The sequence below is a fragment of the Tenrec ecaudatus genome, chromosome 7 (genome assembly GCF_050624435.1).
Source record: "Tenrec ecaudatus isolate mTenEca1 chromosome 7, mTenEca1.hap1, whole genome shotgun sequence".
Lineage (NCBI taxonomy): Eukaryota > Metazoa > Chordata > Mammalia > Afrosoricida > Tenrecidae > Tenrec > Tenrec ecaudatus.
Genome location: NC_134536.1, coordinates 2455073 through 2476720, shown reverse-complemented (window position 1 = coordinate 2476720; position 21648 = coordinate 2455073). Strand labels below are relative to the sequence as shown.

At 56.5% G+C, this 21648-nt stretch overlaps 1 protein-coding gene across 1 annotated transcript in view; it reads right to left on the bottom strand.

Annotated features, from left to right (window-relative positions):
- The window catches only part of RPS6KA2 (ribosomal protein S6 kinase A2), a 76232-nt gene that overhangs the window by 39371 nt on the left and 15213 nt on the right, over nt 1-21648 (bottom strand). Inside the window, exon 2 of the mRNA XM_075554274.1 lies at nt 1963-2079. Coding sequence (XP_075410389.1) covers nt 1963-2079 — 117 coding nt within the window. The remainder of the gene's footprint in view (nt 1-1962; nt 2080-21648) is intronic.

The window sequence follows — 21648 nt, the reverse complement described above, 5'->3', positions numbered from 1 at the left end:
CCGCCAATGAGCACCTTGTGGATCGGAATGAACGCTGACACTGAGCCGGGGGAAGAGCTGCTGGGCGGAGACTGGCAATTGTGGGGCAGTGTGGGCCTGGGCAGCACTGCCCGGGGGTGGCCCTAAGTGAGGGCAGACTGAGTAGCAGTGAGACGGACTGGTCCTCAGCTGTGTAGGTTTATCAGTTTGCCAAGCTCCTCCTGAACGCCAGGTGCTGCAGGTATGCAGGCATTCAGCGGGTACAGAACAAGGGAAACTGTATCGTGCAAGGTCAGGAAAGGTCAGGGCTGTATCCTCTCAACATACATGTTCCATCTGTGTGCTGTAACCAGAGAAGCTGGGTTATAAGAATGTGACGTCAGGATTGGAGGAAGGTTGATTGACCTGGCTTTGCGTGCTGAAAGCAAGAGGGCTTGAAGCACTTGCTGACAACGATCCAGGACTGTGGCCTTCAGTGCGGGTTCCCCAAGGCCTCACAGCCGGACAAAGAGGTGAGGTCATGATAAAGGTGAGAAGATCAGAGCTGTCAAGGATTTTGCCTGGCCTGGATCCACAGCCGCAGCTCATGGAAGCGGCAGTCAGGAGATGCACTTCTTTAGGCAAATCTGCTGCTCCAGGCCTCTTCAGTGCGATGACAAGCAAGGGTCCCTTCGAAGACTAAGGTGCGCCTGGCCCGGCCATCGCATTCGCCATCGCATTCTCCATCACCTCCGAGGCCTGCGAGGGCTGCACACTCGATTAGGACGCCCCAAGAAGAATCGGACGTGGTCTCTTTCCTGAGGCCACCCAGTCGGGCTCTGCACGTTTCTGTGTCCTGCTTTCCCTCCACGGCAGCCCCTGAGCCTCTGAGTGGCCGTGGTGCCCTAATGGGGGAGTCCTGTGAGGAGTGGCATTCTGGGCTGAAATCCACAGGGGAACAGGAAATGGCCAGACGAGACCGTGTCTTCATTTTATAGCTGGCGGGGGCACTGGGACTCAGAGAGGTGGGCAGTGCGTGGAAGTGCCGAGGGGAGGCGGGGCCCACTGTCCACAGCCAGAGGGTGCTTTTCCCCCTTTGCGTTCTTCCTGAGAAATGGCAGCTGAGGTGGAGTGTTCAGGTCCACGGGCGCCTGCACAGGGGCCAGCTCATCTCAGTGACCACAGGAAGTGGAGGGATACTGATGGAGAGGGGAGCAGTGGGTGTGAGAGTGGCATGTATGTGTGCGTGTACATGTGTGGATGTGTGTAGACATACGTGCATACACATAAGTGCATAAAAGTGCTTGTAGATAACATGCATGCTCATGTGTGTGAGTATATGTATATGTAAATATGCGTGTATGTGCAATGTCTGAATATACATGTGTGTATACATGCACACAAATACGTGTTAGTGTGTACGCAGGTATGACTTGCATGTGTATATACATTAGTGTATATGTGTATGTATAACCATGGCATATGCATGTGTATGCAAGCATGCATGTATATACACCTGTGTGCTTGTATATGTTATATGTATCCGTATTCATATGTAGTATGTCTGTGTACATGTATATACATGTGTGTATATCTATGGATGAGTGTGGAAATGTGTGCATGTGTTAGTGTGCAAACATGTATTTGTATGAGTGTACAAACATATGTAACTCTATATATGTGTGCGTGCATATGTATACATGCATTAATTTAAATGTGTGCACATGTTTTGTGTGTTTGTGAAAATGTGTTTGCATGCATGTATGTGGGTATACACGTGTGCGTGCATGTAAATATGTGTACACAGTGTGCACGTGTTTTGTACGAATGTGTGCATGTGTGTGCATGTGTGTATGCGTGAGGTGTCCCCCTTGTGATGGGACTGGACCTGCACCCAGGTACCGGCCAAGTCCTACGTGCCAGGTGTGCCGCTCCGGCTGCGAGGCTCAGGCGCACACTCACCTTCCCATAGGAGCCCTGGCCCAGGCTCAGGCGCACACTCACCTTCCCGTAGGAGCCCTGGCCCAGCACTCTGAGCAGCTCGAACTGCGAGGGGTCCGCCTTCTCAAAGCCCTCCTTCACATGGTGGCAGATGTCCACTTCCTTCACCAGGCCTTCCTCCTACAAGATAGGAAGCATGCGGTCACACAACATTTGGGGGCCCTGCTCACAGCCCCCAGGGCGACGCCTCAGAGCTTCAAGCCACCATCCTGCCTGTGGGGCCAGGCCAGACTTGTCCCCTGTTCTCACCAGCACCCGAAACCCACAGCACACCCACGGTGTCCAGCGGGGTGTGACCCACAGTTCCGGCTGGCCCTGCGGCACAGAACAGGATGCCCCAGAGGGGTCCGGAGGCTATAAATGCTTACATGTGCCGACTACCCTGTCCTGCCCCTCCAGAGTTGCTGGTGCATTTGAGCCGCCAGCTGGCCGGATACCTGCCAAGCGCTTTAACCCTTATGCCACCAGAGTTCTTCGAGCGCCACCCCCCCCACCCTCTGCCGCCCCAGCTGATTCCGCTTCCGCATGCCACGATGCAGCTGCCTGCAGGTCTGCTCCGTGCCACCTGCACTGCCTGCAGCATCTGCAAGACAAGCATGACTTCAGCTCCCCAGTGACATGACCACAAAACGTCAGGCCTTTGCACCCCAGGCTGAGAACCAGAGTCAGGGGCAGGACCAGCTGCCTGCCAGCACTGCCTCCTCTTGGAGCAGCCATCGTCATGGGCAACGGACCCAGCAGCCTCTGCTCTCCAAGCTCACCAATGCTGTCGGCTCGACAGCGACTCAGTGACCCTACAGGACGGGGTAGATGCCCCCCCCCCCGTGGGTCTCCACGACAGTAACTCTTTACAGGAACAGAGAGCCTCATCTTTCTCCAGAGGAGTGGCCTGTGGGTTCAAACTGCTGACCTTGCAGTGAGCAGCCCAGTGTGTCACTCACGACGACACCACCGTGGGCTCTGCTTTCAAACTGTTACAAAGTGTCCCTGGGGGCACCCTGGTCGACGTGCTTGGCTGCTGACCAGAAGTGCCCTGGAAACCACCGGGACAGGTGGGCACTGCTCTAAGGGCGGGGCCGAGCAGTAAGTACGGCAGCTCCGGGGAAAGTGGTGTCGCTGTGGAGGGGGCTCTGGCCCAAATGCTCCCATACACATGTTTGCTCCAGTTCCCCCCTGTCCCCCAAGCCACCCGGCCCTGCCTTTCCCGCTGCCCCCCGACTTGCTCTATGGAGGCAAGAGAAGTTTTCCCTTCACCCCGCTAGTTTTCACCTAAAGCTCTGCACCCCACACGCGGTTTCTGCTTTGATTCCCCCAGCCCCTGCTGCTCCCCTCAAAGTGCTCCCTTCCCGCCCTCCTGAGCACCCCTGGGTGGCTGAGGATTTCATAAACAGTGGTCCGCACAGAGGGACTCGCAGCTGGGACTGTCAGGGTGAGAGACATGCCTGCAGACACACACCTGCACCCAGGAGGAGGGCCTGGCACCTCACCACACGGAGCCTAGAGGCTCACAGAGAATGCGGTGTTGTTGGAAGGGGCCTGCCCACCAGGCGGCTCCCCTGGCCCCACCCAGAACACAACTGATACAGCCCTCACCATCAGGGTGATGTCCAAGCCCCCTGTGGCAGCCTCTGTGTCCATCCATCTAGTCCCGGCCGCACCCTCCACTTTAGCCAACAGGCGGCCCCTCGCCAGGGCCGGTCCCTCCTGGTCACAGGGCCACGGTAGGTGAAGTGATGTCTCGACAGCTTATCTTCCAAGGAGCCTTCCGGCCACGCTTCTTCCAACACAGGTGGCTCCTCTCTCCCTGCCATCAAGGCCACGCCGACTCAGAGTGGCCCTCTGCAACAGGGCAGAAATGTTCCCGTGGGTCTCCCAGACTGTGACTCTTTCTGGGAGTAGGAAGCCCCGATGGTTTTGAAGTGCCGACCTTTTGGATCGCAGCCAGATATTCTTTGCTGGCACCTTGACTCGAAGGCATGAGCTCTTCCCACCTGCAGAGGGGCCCTGGGCGCGGCTGCTAACAGAAAGGCCAGTGGTCTGAACCCAGAGCAACTGCAGAAGATGAGCACCGGCACAGTGGTCCCGCAAAGATGACGGGTGGGACACCCTCTGGGGCACGTCGGCTCCGACCTTTGGGGCTGCGATGGCCGGGGATAGTCTTGATGACCCCTGAGACCGACTGCAGGGAGTCTGTTCCTGTGGTGAGTGGTGCGACAGACATGGTGGCCATCAAGCCACCGTGGAAGGACAAAGGGCTGGTCCCGGGGTGCGGTGTTACGGATGTGGGCATTCGGGGGGAACCACCGGGTCCGGCCAGCTCATCGCCGAGGTTGGCTCTGCAGAGCCACTCCTCACACGAGGGGACAAGGGCCTAAGTGTCTCCATGATGGTAATCCGTGGAGACGCACGCACTGAGCAGGCTGCGGGGAGACCCTAGACTTAGCTGAGATTTCCCCCAGCCCCAACAACGGGAAGTGCTTCTGGGCAAGGACACGTGCAGAGCCAGCTTGCCTTGCTGGGTGCCCTGTCCTCTAAGGTTGCCCTGCGGTCCCTCCCCATCACCATAGCCAGGTCCCCTCCAGGGCCTGCCAGGGAACCCATCCTGCAGTGTCACCCACCGACTTGCAGGTCCTTCCTCCTTACTGTCTGAGGGCTGATATGCTGTTCAGAAGATGCCTGCTGGCTGTCGACAACCCCCCCGCCCCCCAGCCTGTATTAAACACATCCAGAGGGGATTGCGCTGCAGCTGGAGGAAGGCCTGTCCTCCTCTCTGCTCGTCCTGCTGGCGCCCGCGCTGCCCACAGCAGCTCCTCAGAGAGCAGCCAGCCTCTGGCCCTGCAACCAGACTCACACCCATGAGCTGGGCTGGCTGGCCAGCCTGGACCACCCCAACACCACAATCCCAGTGAGTCCCCGGGGCGAGCTCTGTGTGCGCAAGAAGCTCAGCTTCCAGCTGAACAATCGACAGAGTTGCTCCTCTGAGGACACACCGGGTTAGGGGACTGGGACCCACCAGCAAACACTCCTGTCAGTGCTGCGAGCCCACAAAGGGCACACATGCCCAGGTCCTGTCAGACAAAGCCACACACATCTTACGGAGACTAAGTGGCCGTCTACCGAAATCGGCCTGGACGTGAGTTCAGGGTCTGCTGCTTGGAGAGGGGTGGCCCTATGTTGCTGGAATATGGGTCCCAGAGCTGCGGGAAGTGTACACGGGGCCACCCAAAGGGCCTCAGAAAAAAGGCCAGCCCTTGGAAACCAGATGGAGCAGGGCTCTGCTCTGCCACATGGGGCCCAAGGTGACAGCTGGAGGCTAGAAGGAGGCTCAGGTTCGGCGGGGAACACTGTTCCATTAACAACATGTGGCCACAGTGGATTCTCCCAGGGCGGTGGCCTGGGCCATGGCACAGACAGAACTGGCTGGATCTCCCGGGGCTTCTCACTGTTATAAGTGGGGGGCTTTAGGTGGGACCTCGGTGCCCAGAGTCTCTGTGATGACACGAGTCGGCAGTTCTGCCCGATACGATCTCGTGTCCCTGCGACGAGTCCCGTGAGAGCCACATGGTCCTCTCACCTCACAGCATGGTTAATGCATGTGCTGGGCAGGAGAGCCCAACCCCTGGACAAGGTGAAGAGGAATCAATGTCTTCATTCATTTGTAAGTGACAAACTGCCAGGCAGCATGTGGGAAGTGGGGTAGTGGTGGGGGCAGAGACAAGGATGGTCTGGTTTCCACCGACAACAAAAAGAACCACACCCAGTCTTTCTCAGAGCACATTCAGCCAGAGCACTCCTCAGGGGCGAGGATGGAGCCACTTGGCCTAATGTACTTTAGACACGTTGTCAGGAGAGGCCAGTCCCCGGAGAAGGGCATTGTGCTCTTTAAAGTGGAGGGGCAGTGGAAGAGAGGAAGGCCCTCAGTAGATGGGCTGGCACGGTGGCTGTGACCATGGGGACAGGCGGCAGACACAGCAGGGATGGTGAGGCGGGTGCAGGATCGGGCTGTGAGTTTGGGCCGACTCCACAGCACGTGGCATTGGCAGAGGCCGGCTTCAGGTGTCCCATAGTGAGCTCTGGGGCATTATTCACTGAAGAGTCCCACTTGCAGAACTGTCTGCCACCTGCTGTGAGCCACGAGCCATGTCCCGGGGACACTGAGCCCAGGAAAAGCATGGACTCGGCTTTAGGAAGTCATGGGCATCTTCGCTGCCCATCTCTCCCACCGGGTCTCCCACCCCAGGTAGTTCAGTCACTGATGGGTTAAGATCGTGCCTGGCTGAGCTGGTACTCCCAGCCTGGGCCCCATAGATCCAAGCCCAGCACCTCGTGGCACAGTGTCTCGCTGGGCATTCCCTGCAAGGTCGGCAGTTCTAGACCACCAGCCTGGATGGGACTTTCTACTCCCGTAAAGAATTGCAGTCTCGGGGACTCACAGAGGCGGTTGGTCCTACTTGGTCTTATAGGGTCTCTGTGAGTCAATGTTGATTGGATGGAAATGGTTTGGAGAGGCTCTCACCATCCTGGAAACCAGGCCCCTCAAGTTGACCTGGCATGTATCAGAGGACTGGACCCCACAGGCTTTGGGAAGTAGGCTTCCAGGCTTTCCTACTGAGACGCGACCAGGGGGACCTGAACCCCTGGCCTTCTGGTTAGTGTGTGAGCCACGTGCACCGGAGCCTGCAATAGCTTCTCTGCACATAGCACAGCTGTGGGTGGCTCACCACGTGCTGCTCATACCACGCTTCTCCACCATGTGCCTCCCCACCACGCCCACGCGTCTCCCCACCACCTTCTCAGCTCTGCGCTGCCTGAGTCTCAGGCCGGCCTCCTCCCCGACCCCTGAGGAGAACTCTGCAGAAGAAGGTGTCCTAAGAGCCATCTGTGGGGTGCCCTCTGACCTGACCGGCTCTTCTTTTCTCACCTGGAATGTTCAATGGCCTCTGTTGTGATACTTAGAGACCCCTGTCTGGACAAATGGAGGCCTCCCCAATGCAGGAGTGTCTGTCTGGGAGAGTTTCTCGCTGCAGGGAGATCATCCCACTGAGGAGAGACCGTCCCACTGAGGGGAGACTGTCCACTGAGGGGAGACCAGCAGACTAAAGAGAGATCTTCCACCAGAGGGCTGGTCCCTGCATGTCTTAGGGAGGCAGAGGAGCCTCAGAACTGAGCTGACTGTATGTGGGCTGTGAAGAGGGAGCCGTAGGCGCTTCTTCCATGAGCTGTTAGGAAATCCAAGGCCCCCCAGCAGTACCATGGTTAAGACTGATGTTAACCAAAAGGCTCATGTTTAAACCCACCAGCGTTCCCAGGTGAGAGATGACAAGGTGGCCTGCCTTTCTGAAGGCAGCTCTAGTCTGTCCTGGAGGGCCGGCTATCCTAAGTCAGAAGTGACTGGTTTGGGGTATGATTCAGAGATCTAGTTCCCCATTAACATGCTGCCAATCAAACCAATCCCATGGCCTTCAGTTGGTTGTGGCTCTGAGACTCCATCCGAGATTCCGGAGACTGTAAATCTCCCTACCAGCAGACAGCCTCGTCTTTCTCCTCCAGAGTGGCAGGTAGGTTTGAACTGCTTACCAAGACCGTCAGGGTCCAGGAAGTAGGCAGACAAGTACAAGCTCCTCTGCCAAAAGGAGAAAGGGTCCTTCACAGAAACTTCCCTTTGCCCACTGAGTCCTCTGATGGAGGCCAGCCTCATCCTGGCCCATCCAGAGCACAGGGTCTGGGGTCAGGCTCCGGAGGCACAAGGAAGCACCAGGGTGGGGGTGGAGGCACCAGTTCAGTGTCCTCTCAGAGACTCAGGCAGCATCCCCCCCCCCGGGGGGTTGGGGGGAATGGAAAGGGGAAGGCATGTTCTGCAGGAGGTCCCTCAGGCACCTTGAGGGCGGGAATTATTTAAACAACCGAGACAGGCCTAAGGGAAGCCAAATTTATGCCTGGGCTAAAATTAGCCCAGGCGGAGAATCTGGGTTAGCAGTTAGCACTCAGCTCTCAGCAAAGCTGAAAATGCTGGGACTGCTCCTGGTGGGGCGGGGGGCTGGGGAGGGCATAGGTGTGGGTCTGTCCACCCTCCTCCACACCACCCGCCTCCCATGGTCCTCCAGGAGACCACACTCGTCCGAGGACACAGCGCTGTCCAATCCTGTGCCCTCTCTACGGTCAGATGCAGAACCTATTGCTGCTGGGTGGCCGCCAGGCCTTTGTTCCTCATCTCTCCATGTCTGGAGGCTCTGCTGAAACCCGATCAGCATGGCAACACCAGGCAAGCCTCCACCAACAGATGACTCAGATAAATCCATGTCCTTCCCCTTCAGGAGAAATCAATGCATCTGGGGGCAAACGCACTCCTTGAAGCCCCCTGCCCCCCAGTGTGGACACCCTCACGGAAAGACCAGGGCATGACCCAGCCCATGGTCTGGAGAACCAAGGCAGCACTGCCCTGCCCAGAGACCCCATCCCTCAGTCCAGGGCACTTCTACCGAGAGCTATGGTTGTGTGCGGTGGGTGCCAACCTTGAGACCAGGATGAAATCCAACCAGAATGACACCAGCATGTGGTGGTCAGATTCCATGCCAACCTAAGGAAGCCTGAGTGGAGGGAGGGGTGGTGTCCTTCCTCTCCCCCTCCCCCCAGTCCATCACACGGCAGCCTGGTGATGCTTCCTGGCGAGTGTGGCCTTTTCTACAGGAGAGAGACACAAAGAACCTCTCTCTCCGGCCCTTCATCTCCCCGTCACTGGGACTCTGTGTCTGCCTCCAGTGGTGGCCCCCTGTGGACCTCCTGACCAGAGAGCGTGCTCCCACCGACCTTGGGTCCCACCCCGGCAATGGCTCTGTTCTCTGTCCCCAGTCACCAGCTGCGGGCGAGAGTGGCAGCTGAAACCACGTCTCCGTGCTCAGACTGGTGTAGGCTCCCAGACATGGTATGACCCTGGGGTCCACAAGTCCCACAAGGCGGGAAACAAAAATGCTGGGAAACAAGGGTGACTAGGAATACAATTAGGACACTAGAGTGGAACAGAGGGACCACTTCTGTGCCATGTGGCCTCCTCGCTGGCAGGGTTGGCTGTGTGGGAGACACTCAGGCCGGGAATCCATCCCAGCCCACCCCACAGCAGGCAGGGACCCTGAGTCAGAAGCAGTGCTGCCCCAGTGAACTGTGGCCCATGGGGCTCAGCTTACTGAGCACCACTTATGAGGGGCTTCATACGCTAGGTGGGAACGTGGAATGAGGGGTTGTGGCAGTTTCCACGGCCTTTGAGATGGCACTGGTGCAGTTCAGGAGCTATTCGCCCAGCGAGTCCACTCGGGCGGGCTCCTGCCAGGGCGTGGCTGTGTCAGAGGCAGGGCCCCAGGAAGCCGAGAAGCAGAACAGTGGGGTGTATATGGGCGTTGGGTGGGAGCTGTCCAGGGAGTGCTCCTGCTGCAGCCTACTGGCCCCCACGGAGGAGCAAAGGGTAGGGCCCGGTGGTGCTGGCCCCAGAGCCTTTCCACTGCGCTGTCGAAACGGCATCTGCACTGGGGTCCTGGGATAGTGACCCGGGTCTGCGCACTTACAGACGAAAGCCCCGAGTGACCGTGCCCTGGCAAGCTTCCCACCAGGCCACCAAAGGGCAGCGTCCTGTCACGCGCACGGGGGCGGGCTGCAGCCTGGATTCACTGGGCACAAAGAGGCCAGTTCTGTGGCATTTAATGTGACTACATTTCATTATTTAATGTCCCCCACTTCTCTCTTCCATACAAAAGACCCCATTGTGCGCACCCCTTCTGGAGGACAAGTGGGCTACCGCAAAAGCCTGCCTCTGCCAGGGGGATGGTTACCAGGGGACTGCGTTGAGAAGCAGCACTGGGCTGTGGCGTCATTGGAAGATGTGTCCCAGCCTCAGATAGCACTGTCACACAGAGCACCGCATGTTTCCCGGCGGTCATCAGAATCACGCAGGACACCACCCTCTGCACCCACAGAGCTCACAGAGCTCGCTGGGGCTGCTCTCCATCCCCAGGGTGGTGTGCAGCCCGCAGGCGCTGGGGCCCACTCTCCTCCACGTCCGATTCCTGCAGGGGCACACGAGACCCTGCACTGGAGGGGAAGTACCCCTTTGAGATTTTGACAGCCTCCGTCCCCAGGAATGGGCACAAATACAGGTCCCTTCCAGGTCGTGGTCTCCCGAGAGTCTCCACATAGATGACTTGCATCCGCTTGTTAAAACATCTCAGTTAATATCCACCACGTCCTGTTACCTGGCTTTTCAAGGGTGCCTTCAGGGCAGGCTGGACTCCTTCCTTGATCTTACGCTCGCTCCTGACTAGGCTCAACTGCGTCTTGCTCCCCTGGTCCTGCTAGTTCCTTCATCCTTCTGCTGCCCTTTGCCCACAGAATCTGTCAGTACTGCAGCCCAAGGCCTGCATTTCCTCCTCCGTGCTTCCAGGCTGAGCCATGCTAAGCAAATTCTTCCCTGGTGGCCCTCTAACTCCAGCCCCTGGCATATTTTACTGGAATACTGCCTTCCAGAGCTGCCCTCTGAAATCTTCTGTTCCGTCTTTGACCTCATCCTTTCTTCCTTAGGTTTTAACCATTCTTAGTTCGAGACCAAGCTTCTAAGTCTCTTCTGACTCCTGGAATCCATCCCAGCATGGAGGATGATGCACGGACCCACCTTCCCATTGTGCCTTGTGTCACCAGATGCACACCGGCCGGGAGCTCAGGGCTGGTGGCTTCACCAGCAAATCGATCCAGCCATGGCCTGGCTGTCCCCTGGGTCCCCTCGAGGCCAGCAGCAGGAGAGGCTGAGGCTGCTGAAATCAGCATCGTGTCTCGGTAAGTTGCACCTTGCCCCGTTGCCTTCTGCTCAAATCCTGGAGGATGACCTCACTTTTCACAGCTCCCCCTGCCCCCCTCCGTTCCAATCTCATTTCGTGAGAGGTTCTACCTGGACATTGCTGCTGCCCGCCTGTTGGTTCTAACTCGTGGGGTGTGTCCCCTGGGTGTGTCCCCTGGGTGTGTCCAAGGCCGTATGAGCTCTTCACAGGAGCACATAATGAGGTCTTCCTCCCTGGGCAGTGCTGGGGGCATGGGCTTGAACCGCCAACCTCTGGGTTCACAGCTGAGCACTTAACCACTACGTCACCAGTTTGGGCATCTGCTGGCCAGAGTCAAAGGCTCTGAATCTCGCTTTATGTCCACCTAAAGGGGACCTGTGGCACAACCTGAATGGACAGGCTTCCTGTCCCACTGGTGAGATGAGGCCACACACACAGGTGCCCAGGCTGGTTCAGACAGGAGGGCTCAGTGGGAGGAGAGGCACTGGCTGGGGGAAGGTGGGTCCCAAGGAGCAGGGGAGCCCCAATGTGGGCAGAGCTGCTCGGGGAAACACGGGTGCACATGCCAGCAGCAGCTGGTGGGAGTCAGGGGAGGAGTAACTCAAACACTGAAACCCATGACCACCGAGCGGCTCCTGACTCACAGGGGAAAACTGCTCCACCCTCCCCTGTCCCGTGGTTCCCAAGACTGTCACTCTTTACTGGAACAGACTCCTCTTTCTCCTGCAGAGCAGCTGGTGGTTTCGAACCGCTGACCTTGCAGCTAGCAGCCCAATACATAACCACTATGCCACCAAGGCTTCTTACGCATGAACACTGCAGCCGTAGTGCATGGGGCACATCTGCTGCATGAGAGCTCTGTAAGGGGTTGACACAAAGACGCTCCTGTGGGGACTGACATGAACCTGACCAAGCCTGGGACTCTCACTCGCCTGGTGTCCGCCCACGTGAAAGCCGCTTCATGAATAAGGGAAATCAAAGAAGCATCGATGGGAGGGGTGACACCGGCAAGGGCCATTAGGACACTCGGCACGGCCACGATGCTAACAGGGTGTATGGGTTTTCCAAGCAGCTGTGAACCCACCCAGCAGCAGAGCCACAGGGGAGTTGGGGGGACAGGCCTGCCCGTGACCTCCATCAAGGTTCCAGCCAGGAGAATCCTGTGGGCAGTTCTGCTCAGTGAAACGAGGGGCCTCCATGCCCATGGGTTGCAGGTGATGGCCCTGGCTCCACCCCCCACCCCCATGCACAGTGGCATGAGACACCGTGATCCTGCCCCCACCCCTGCCCCCCAGGCCAGCTGTGGGTCCGAAGTCTGCCACTAAGAAGCTTGCACGGATGCGTTGCAGAAGGGGTTCTGTGCCTTGTTTCCTGGCCTGGCCTGGACTGGACGCGCGGCTGACAGCTGCCCAGCACGGCAGGCAGATTGGGGTTAGGGGATGGGGGGCGCACACAGTGTGCACCAGACACACTGACCAGGAATCGAGTAGGTTTGAAGCCGGTGGCCACTCTGAGGGAGGAAGACGTGGCATCTGCCCTGTAATGACGGCAGTCTCGAGGCCCCAGGGGGCAGTTCTGTTCTGTCCTGCAAGGCTGTACACCCTTCAGAATCGACTTATCCACAGAGGGCTGTGTTTGTTTGGGGTTTTACCGGGACAGGAGGTAGGTAGGGGGCCGGGGGGAGCTGTTTAGGGAAGTGGTGAGCATCTGTTTACTGGGACGGGAAGTCTGGTGGTGGATGTTGGTGAGAGATGTCGTGGGGGTCGTTAACAGCCTGTGGAAACCGCCCGCTGGCCAATGTGGCCTCAGCTCTATTTTACAACCATGACAAACGAGTTCTACTCTGACACGCAGGGGCTGCCAGGCTGGTGCCCTGACAGACTCCTTGGGGTGTCAGGGGAGAGCCTAGGAGGAGGCTCCGGAGTGGAGAGTTGGCCAGGCCCCTGAGGAGCTCTCCCTTGGGCCCCTGGGACCAGAGCCGGCTACCCAGTTGGACTCACGGACACACAGTGCTGGAAATGCTGTTTACTGACTTAAAGCTCCAAGTGTCAGCTTTCAGGAGAAAAGATGGAATTGTATCACAAAATAAGACTCTGATATTAGATTTAAAATTTAGACTACAAAAAAAACCAAAACCCAAAACTAATACTTCACGTACACACAATACACATAGACTCACACACACAGACACACACAGTAGTGAAGGAAAGGCCAGTCTCTGAGTAGACGTGTACATACACATGTAGAGACACACATATATAGTAGTGAAGGAAATACCAGTGTCTGAGTACACACACACACACACACACACACACACACACACACACACTGTCTCCTTTTTGACACCAACGTGATCATTGCAAAGTTGTCCCACTGCGATCAGCTCAGTCTCTGCTGTCTGGTTTCCTGGCTGCCCCCGCCCCCCCCCCCCCCACACACACTGCAGCAAAGGTGACGGGGCTCGGCGTCTTTTCCACGCTGTCCTAGAACATCACACAGTCACATCCTGGGTCTTGGCCTCACAACTCAACATGATGTAGGGGCCTGGGTGGTCTAGTGATTTCTCACACCAGCCACTCCGAGGTCCCGGGGGACAGGAAGACGGGGCTGTCTACTCCAGTCAAGAGCCCCTTCCAGGCACGGAAACACACAAGGGGCAGCTCTGCCCTGTCCCCTAGGGGCACTGTGAGTTAGCAGGGGCCCCAGGGCAGTGAGGTCGGTGTTGGTTTTGGATGGGCATGTGCTGGGAAGAGTCTAGGTCACAGAGTGCCCACACCCACTACCCTTGCTGGCTGAGCCCTCCCACCTCCTCTCGGTGGGGTCTGGCTGTCGTCAGCTGAGCCTAGCATGGTGCTGGACTCCCGTGTGGTCCCTCCCCAAGGCTTGGTCAAGTCAAGGCCTGGTTGAGGCTTTGAGGGCTGAGCGAGTTGGCAGCGATAGGCCCAGGGAGAAAGTCTCGGGAACACTGCTCCCCATCCTATAGGGTCATTATGAGTCAGAATAGATGGCAGTGAGTGGGCCCCCCAAAACAATCTCAGTTCACCATCCCACCAGCTCTGTGTGAGGTGCACCCCCATTTCTCACAGGCAGATGCTCTGGGAGTGATGGGCACTGACCGAGGGGTGCAAGGCAGCACCTCACTGCTCCCATGGACCCCCCCACGCCCCCGGGGAGCAGGGAGTGTCTGATCCCCTTCTCCTCAGAGCCCTTGTTCCTCCATTCCTGCCTGACTACCTGTTTCCCCTGAAAGCTGTTGGTTAGTGTTCTTTGTAAACATCCACATTTTTAGAAAGAAATGGTTTGAGAATAGCAGAAAGCTCAGCTGGACTCTCACCTCCCTGCCATTGGCTCGATGCTGACTCACTGGGACCCTACAGGACAGGGTGGAACTGCCCTGAGAGCTGCCCGGACTGTCACTCGGTAAGGGCTCTCCGGAGGAGCGGCTGGTGGTTTGAACGTGGGAACTTTGGGTTTGCAACCCCATATGTAACTACTCTACCACCGGGGCTCCCCGGCAGAGGGCCGGTCAGAGATAGTCAGCATTAGAACAGCAAACATGATTTTTCCAAATAGAAGGCTAACGTGTTCCCAGTGAGCTGGTCAGCACTCACAGGTTAAGTGAACCGAACATTCTGCTCTAACCAGACAGGTGTGCACACCTTAGCACACCCAACCCTCTGAGGTCAGCAGGACTCTGTGGGCCAGGATGATGCTCAGGAGGGCTGGGAGGGGAGGCGTGGAGGCGGGAAACATGGGCAGGAGGTGGGGCTAGTGGGGTCACAGCGAGGGGCTTGCAAGGAACCCCATGAAGCAAATGGCGTGTGGCTTGTTGACTGCAGCAATGACGGTCTGCTCCAGCCTCCCAGGTCACAAGGAGGAAAGGGTGGGGGGCAGGGGGAAGGAGGGAGTGCTCAGGTTTAGTTCAGGAATCAAGGGCATGTTTTCTTGGCTAAGACCCCGATCACACATCTAGGACAAACCCATGCACCTCTGTAAACAATGTCTAGACTCTCTGGGGTATTTTTCCAACAGAGATTGGAACCAAGAAAAATATATACAAATAGACTTGCTCCACCACTAGTAGAAATGAAACGTGAAGTGATCTACTTACAAACAGTATCCAATTTTAATCAGAAAGGTCCAGGACCTAAGGGAGACAGCTATCCATGCTTCTTGAGAGACAGAATAAGTCTGAAGACACAGGGAAAAAGCCGTGAAGTCAGAGTGGCCGACCGCCACGTCTTTCTCCTGCGGATCCACCAGTGGGTTTGTGTGAACCACGGACCTGTCCATTAGCAGCCGGGCCTTTAGGCGCTGTGCCACCAGGGTTCCATCAGTGCGGAGGAAACTTCAATGCCAGACTCAGTGGGAGGTCGTGGAGCCGGATGACCTCCTTGACCTTCTTGACATCTGTTTAAAGAACCTGCACTCTTAGCTCTGGGGCCCGCTTCCCGCCACGTAAACCGTGGTATGCTGTGTGCGTCAAACTAAATATTTGGGCTCGGAGTTTCTCTGCGTATACAACATTCTTTCCGCTGCGCCACGGAAGGGGGTTGAGAGGGGAGGCGGGGAGAGCCGGCTGGGTAAGTGCTGAAAGCTCTCTATTCGCTGGGCCCCACCATCTGAGCCTTTCCCCGAAGCTGGTGGGGCTCATTCCCCTCAGACATCCCTCACCCACACCGGGGCAGTCGGCTCCCAGCAGTCCATCCTCTGAGGCAGGGGAGGGGCAGGGGAAGGCTCGGTCCCTGCACACCCAGGGCGCTCTCCTTGTCCATCAGCCCCCAGTCCACTCTCCCACAGCCCTGGAGAGGCACACCCCTCAAGGAGTCTGGAAGGCTCCGGGCGATGGGTCAAGGCCTGCTCTAGGTGAGTTCTGACCTGAAACCACAAATCAAGGTGGTATCTGCCAACCGCAGACCCCAGGGGCCGTGTGAAGGTTTGGATGGACTTGGCCGAAGAAGCTGTGCTCACGTGGTCAGAGGAGCTATCCTGAGATCCGCTGACGTCAGCGAGGCTGCCGGGGGCGTGGGGCAGATCTGGGAGCAGGGCACCAGGACACCTTGGCCGTGAGGTTGCCCTCGGCTCGAGAGCATCAAGGTTTTCTTCTGTGGGGGCCTCGGAGTGGCCTAGAACCTCCAGTGGGGGCATCTGGAGACCCAACACAGGAAGCCCACCCCCTGGGCACCCAGTGGAGGATGGCTCGAGGCGACAGACTACAACTGCCTTATGGGGAGCCTGCACGTGTGGCTCTTTATGGAGACGCACAGCCACGTCCTTCTCCCACGGGGCGGCTGGTGGGTTTGAACTGCCAGCCTGTGAATAGCGGCCCGGTGCTTTTCCCACTGTGACGCTAGGGAGGAGGGTGCCCACTTGATCTCGAAATACGCAGCACCTCCAGGAGCACCACGGCCAACGACTGGTCGAATGAAGGAGTGCGTGCAAACACAGCTCCTTTAGCACGCACGCTGCTGTCCATGCCGCATCTGGCAGACGGAGCCACGAAGCTGCCTGTGTCGTGTGTGTGTGTGTGTGTGTGTGTGTGTGTGTGATGTTTTAAAAGAGACAAAAGTTGAAGTGTGCAGGAATCGGTGCCAAAAGCGCACCTGCTCCTCGCCGTGAACATGCTGCACATGTTGGGAACGGCCTTACCAACACCAGAAGGAAATGACATGCTCACTGTCAGCCACTTGGATGGCATCCTTCCCACGGCAGGCCCCCTGCGGCGTGGCCAGCATTTCTCACAGGAAAACCCTCTGCCCCCGCCTTTAAAAAGTGCTCGTGGATGAAGAGAGAAAAGACCTATGTGTCTGGGAGCCCGGCTGAGGATCAGCTCAGAGGATACTGACTGGACATCCACAGGGGGAGAGGAACCCAGCCAGGCCTCTCTCTCCCCACAACCACCCCCACCGGTTTCTCTACAAGCAGATCTGAGCAAACCTGGGACCCAGAGATGGGCTCTCAGCCCCTCCAGGATATGCACCCCTGAGTTTGGAAGAACTGATGCCTGGAAATGACGGATGCGGACGGAGAACACGGACCGAAAGCTGAGAGACTAACAAACCTGACCAAAAGCCAGAGGGACTAACAAAACTGCCTTGGGAGAGACCAGGATGCTCCTGGAAGCAGGATCGGCTGAGACTTTGTCCGGTGCCTTTTGGACATGCTATCGGGAGATGCCAGGCCCTGGGAGGGGCACCATGCTCCATGAAGTGGAGGGCCAGGCCCTAGTGGTGACAGACTCATGCAGTGACTGCAACCACGGGCTCAGACAGTGGCAATTGTGAGGATGGCGCCGGCCCGCAGTACTTTGCTCTGTCTCATGAGTTCGAACCCGCTCCAGGCACCTGACAAGGATGACTGCAGCTTACAGAGCACGTCCACGGAAGACCCCTCAGGGAGTGTGGGCCCGAGAACGTGTCTGTGATGAGCTGTCTCTCCGAGCTCCGTGAAGAAGCAGAAAACGCTCCCCCATATGGCAGAGAGGGGCAGATTGGCAAGCCACAGTGGGTTACCTTCAACGAGACGGGGTTTGGCTTCGAAGTGGAATGGGGTGCAGTCTTACTGGGGCGCGTGCAGAGTGGCTTTGCCGACAGTGTGACAGGAACCGCCCAAACCCAGTGGGAAGTGGACAAGCTCGTATCAAACAGAGAAGGTGGGTGGGCCTTCGACCATGCAGGGAATTCATCCCAGGCAGTTAACAACCACAGGGCTAAACAGGACAGCTTCCAGATGCAAAGAGATTATATCTTTAAATGAGTTCAGAGCGTGGAAGTTACAAATTTTCAAGCCAACTTGGAGACAGATAAAGTGCAGGGTGGTGTTCAACCTGTCAGTCAGGTCACAGCCTGATGGAGCCTCCTTGTGGGCGTGGCCTTCTCCTAAGGAGGGTCCTGGGAACCCCCTTCCCTCCCTCCTTCACTCTCTCTCTGCCTTCAACTTCCTGTGGGAAAGCCACTCTGAGACCTGCCAGAGCCCTGGAGATGCATCCAGCAACACTGAATAAACAAAACTACACCCACCGGCATGTGATCTTCCTGAATTCTGCATCATTGCATGTGGCTTTGTGAGTCAGAAGTGGGACTTATGGACTTGTCTCGGACTTATGGACTCAATCTGGACTGGGCTGGGATGTTTTCTTGATATACAGTGACTTCTGGATAGAAAGCTCTCTTACACATATGAGTGTCCTGCATTGGTTTCTCTAGTCAATGGGGCATAACACACAGAATTAGGGTGGATTTCCTACCTAGGACACAGACAGGACCCTAACGAGAGAGAGAGTGAGAGAGAGCGAGAGGAGAAAGACATCCAGTGATGTCACAGGTTAAAAGAAAGGTCCCAACCAGATGATGTTTATAATTCATCTCGCTGCCATTGAGTAGTGACCGATGGGACAGGGATTCCAGGACTGTAACTTTGCTCCCACGGAGCAGCTGGCGGTATTGCAGCGCTGACCTCGTGGTTAGCAGCCCGACACGAAGCCGCTGAGCCACGTACCTGTGACTGAAGGCGCCCTGGTGGCTCAGTGGTGGAGTGCTCTCACTGCACGAGAATGCTGTGGCTGTCTGCTCCCGTCAAGATCCACAGCCTCGCACACCACAGGGGCCGTGTCTCTCTGCCCTGCAGAGCTGCTGGGCCCATAATGGACTCAGTGCCAACAAGCTGGTTTTCTGGGGGCTGCCGCCGCTGACGGGGCAAATTTACGGAACTCCTACCAACCGGCGAGAGGGAGCGGAGGCCAGGAGGGCAGAGGGGACCTCGCTAACACCCCAGGGAAGGACGTCCAGGGCAGGGGTCGTCCGGGGTGGGCATCAAGAAGACACCATGCCACATGCCCGGGCCTCACAAACACTTCCTCCCGCTGGAAAAGGGCATCGTGGTGGGTGAAGCACAGGGCCTGCGCCAACGCTAGCAGTCCTGCATGAGCTTGAGCGGGGCTCACACACAGAAGGAAGCCCTGCTGCTGCCCACAGGGTTGCTAAGAGCCAGGGCCACCCGACAGCGGGCAGGCGAGGGTGGGGAGGACCGGGACTTGCACCCACTGCTGGGGGAGGGCCTACTGCACCACCAGAGGCGAGAGCACACGGGGGTCACATCTAGCACAGCCAAAGACCCCAAGCACTAGAACCCAGGAAGCTTTCTCCCCTGTCCTGGTGTAGAGAAAGCACGCCTTGTGCCCACCCAGCATCACCCACAGGCCCCTTCAGAAACAGGGCCTGTCAACAACACAAAGGGACCTCGGATGAACAGGGACAGAAGACCCCCACCGAGATGGACCGACACCGTGGCGGCAACCACGGCTCCCACGGAGCGTGGCGTGGGACTGGGACCGGGCCGGGGCATGTTTTGTTCTGCGGGACTTAGTAAGGTTGTCCTGAGCTACGCTGATCAACACGGCTGCACCTCAAACAGGGGATGCTGACCCCGTAGCCTTGGAAGACACCCCCTGCGGCCCCAGTCACCTCACAGCCAAGACCCAACACCGGTAGAACACGCACGGCTTAGCTGCTACGGGCGTTAAAGAGAACTGGATGAACCAGACCGGGGGACAGATGCGAGTTCAAGACTGTGGGGCGACGGCAGCTCCCGTGTGGGCAAGGCAGAAATGAGAGCTGAGTTATAAGTGGGCTCTGAGCATGACTTATGAGCCCACAGGTAGGTGTATGGCCTATTGTTTTCTTATGTCTTACCTATTCCAGAAAAACATTTAAAGGACTCAAATCCAGATCTCTGTTTCTTAAAGGTGAGGGATTCTCTCTGCAGAACAGACTTTTGGATCCTCTCTTGTGAACTGTGGTTTCAGGTGGGGGTTGACGTTTTGGACCATGCGGTTTGTGTTGCACAACTTAAGCTACTTGTCCATCCCCCCACCCCCCTCCACCGAGTAGCTCCCCTGTCCACTCCTCTGCTCCCTCTTGTGACAGACTATCTCCCCTCCCCGCAGCAAACACCTCTTGCTCCATCTTCCCTCCCTTGCCCTCCCCCCTCGGTAAGCTCCCAGGTTTGCTTGCTTGTATGAAACCTTTGTCCTGGTTGTCCCTCAGCACGGGGGTCTCCAACATGGTTGTTCCTTCCCCAGGTCCATAGGGGCGGGGGGCGCAGGGGAGGGAGATGGGATTGTGGAGTGCAGGGCCACCTGGGACTTCCGCCACCTCCCCTTTCAGAAGGAGCCTGCTCAAAGAGGGAACATTCCCTCAGACAGGACTGCAGGGCTGCTGGTGTGTGCGCTTCTCAGCCGACAGCATCAACAACCCAAGGGTCTACACCAGCGGTCCTCAACCTGTGGGTCGCAACCCATTTGGGGGTCGAATGACCCTTTCACAGGGTTCGTCTAAGACCATTGGAAAACATATATTTCTAATGGTCTTAGGAACCAAAGCACCGCTCCTATATCCATCTCCAGGAGGGTCCACCCACATGCAGATACACCCACATACGAGTATGGGAGGGGGAGATGATGATAACATCGTGCCAACCCCATTGCATACAGCCCATACAAATACAGGTGTTTGACAGGGTTGGCGCCATAGTCACTTATGCGGACCAGTCACACGTGTAGAGAGCAGCTACTGTGCAGAGAGCAGCAGTACTGGAGGTAAAACGGCACTTCATGAGTTATAATTACTGGGTAAATGTAAAATCATGTACTGCAAAATCATCAACTACTGCAAAAAATATATGTACCATGGGAACTTAAACTGGATGCTGATAGGTCTTTTTTATATTCAGTTGTGGTTATGTTCAATTTGTAGCAATGAAAATACATCCTGCATCAGATATTTACATGACAATTCATAACAGTAGCAAAATTACAGTAATGAAGTAGCAACAAAAAGAATTTCATGGTTGGGGGTCACCACAACACGAGGAACTGTTATCAGGCATCAAAGAACAAAAAAATCATATAATTGTGTGCTCACCTCCATGATACAATCGCTGAAGACAAATAGGTGCATAAGCAAATGTGGCGAAGAAAGCTGATGGTGCCCGGCTATCAAAAGATATAGGATCTAGGGTCTTAAATGCTTGAAGGTAAACAAGCTCAGAAGCAACAAAGCTCACATGGAAGAAGCACACCAGCCTGTGCGATCACGAGGTGTCAAAGGGATCAGGTATGAGGCATCATCAGAACAAAAATCTTACCATAGTGAATGGGGGGGGGGGAGAGTGCAGAGTGGAGACCCAAAGCCCTTTTGTAGGCTACTGGACACCCCCTTACAGAAGGATCTCGGGGAGGAGATGAGCCAGTCAGGGTGCAGTGTAGCAATGATGAAAACACAACTTTCCTCCAGTTCCTAAATGCTTCACCCCCCCCCCGCCCCTCCCACTATCATTATCCGAATTCTACCCTGCAAGTCTGGCTAGACCAGATGATGTACACTGGTGCAGATAGGAATTGGAAACACAGGAAATCCAGGGCTGATGATCCTTCAGGACCAGTGGTGAGTGGCGATACTGGGAGGGTGGGTAGGAAAGGGGGAGCCGATTACTAGGATCTGCATGTGACCTCCTCCCTGGGGGACAGACAACAGAAAAGTGGGTGAAGGGAGACATCAGACAGGGCAAGATAATGACAAAATAATAATTCATAAATTATCAAGGGTTCATGAGGGAGGGGGAGGGAGGGGAAAACTGAGGACCAGCTAGCTACCAGGGGCTTAAGTGGAGAGCAAATGTTTTGAGAATGATGAGGGCCATCAATGAATGTAGAAATGTGCTTTACACAATTGATGTATGTATGGACTGTGATGAGAGTTGTATGAGCCCTAATAAAAAAAATAAAAAAAAAACATGAGGAACTGTATGAAAGGGTCGCGGCATTAGGAAGGTTGAGAACCACTGAGATAGACCCTTCCAGACTCCTCCCCCA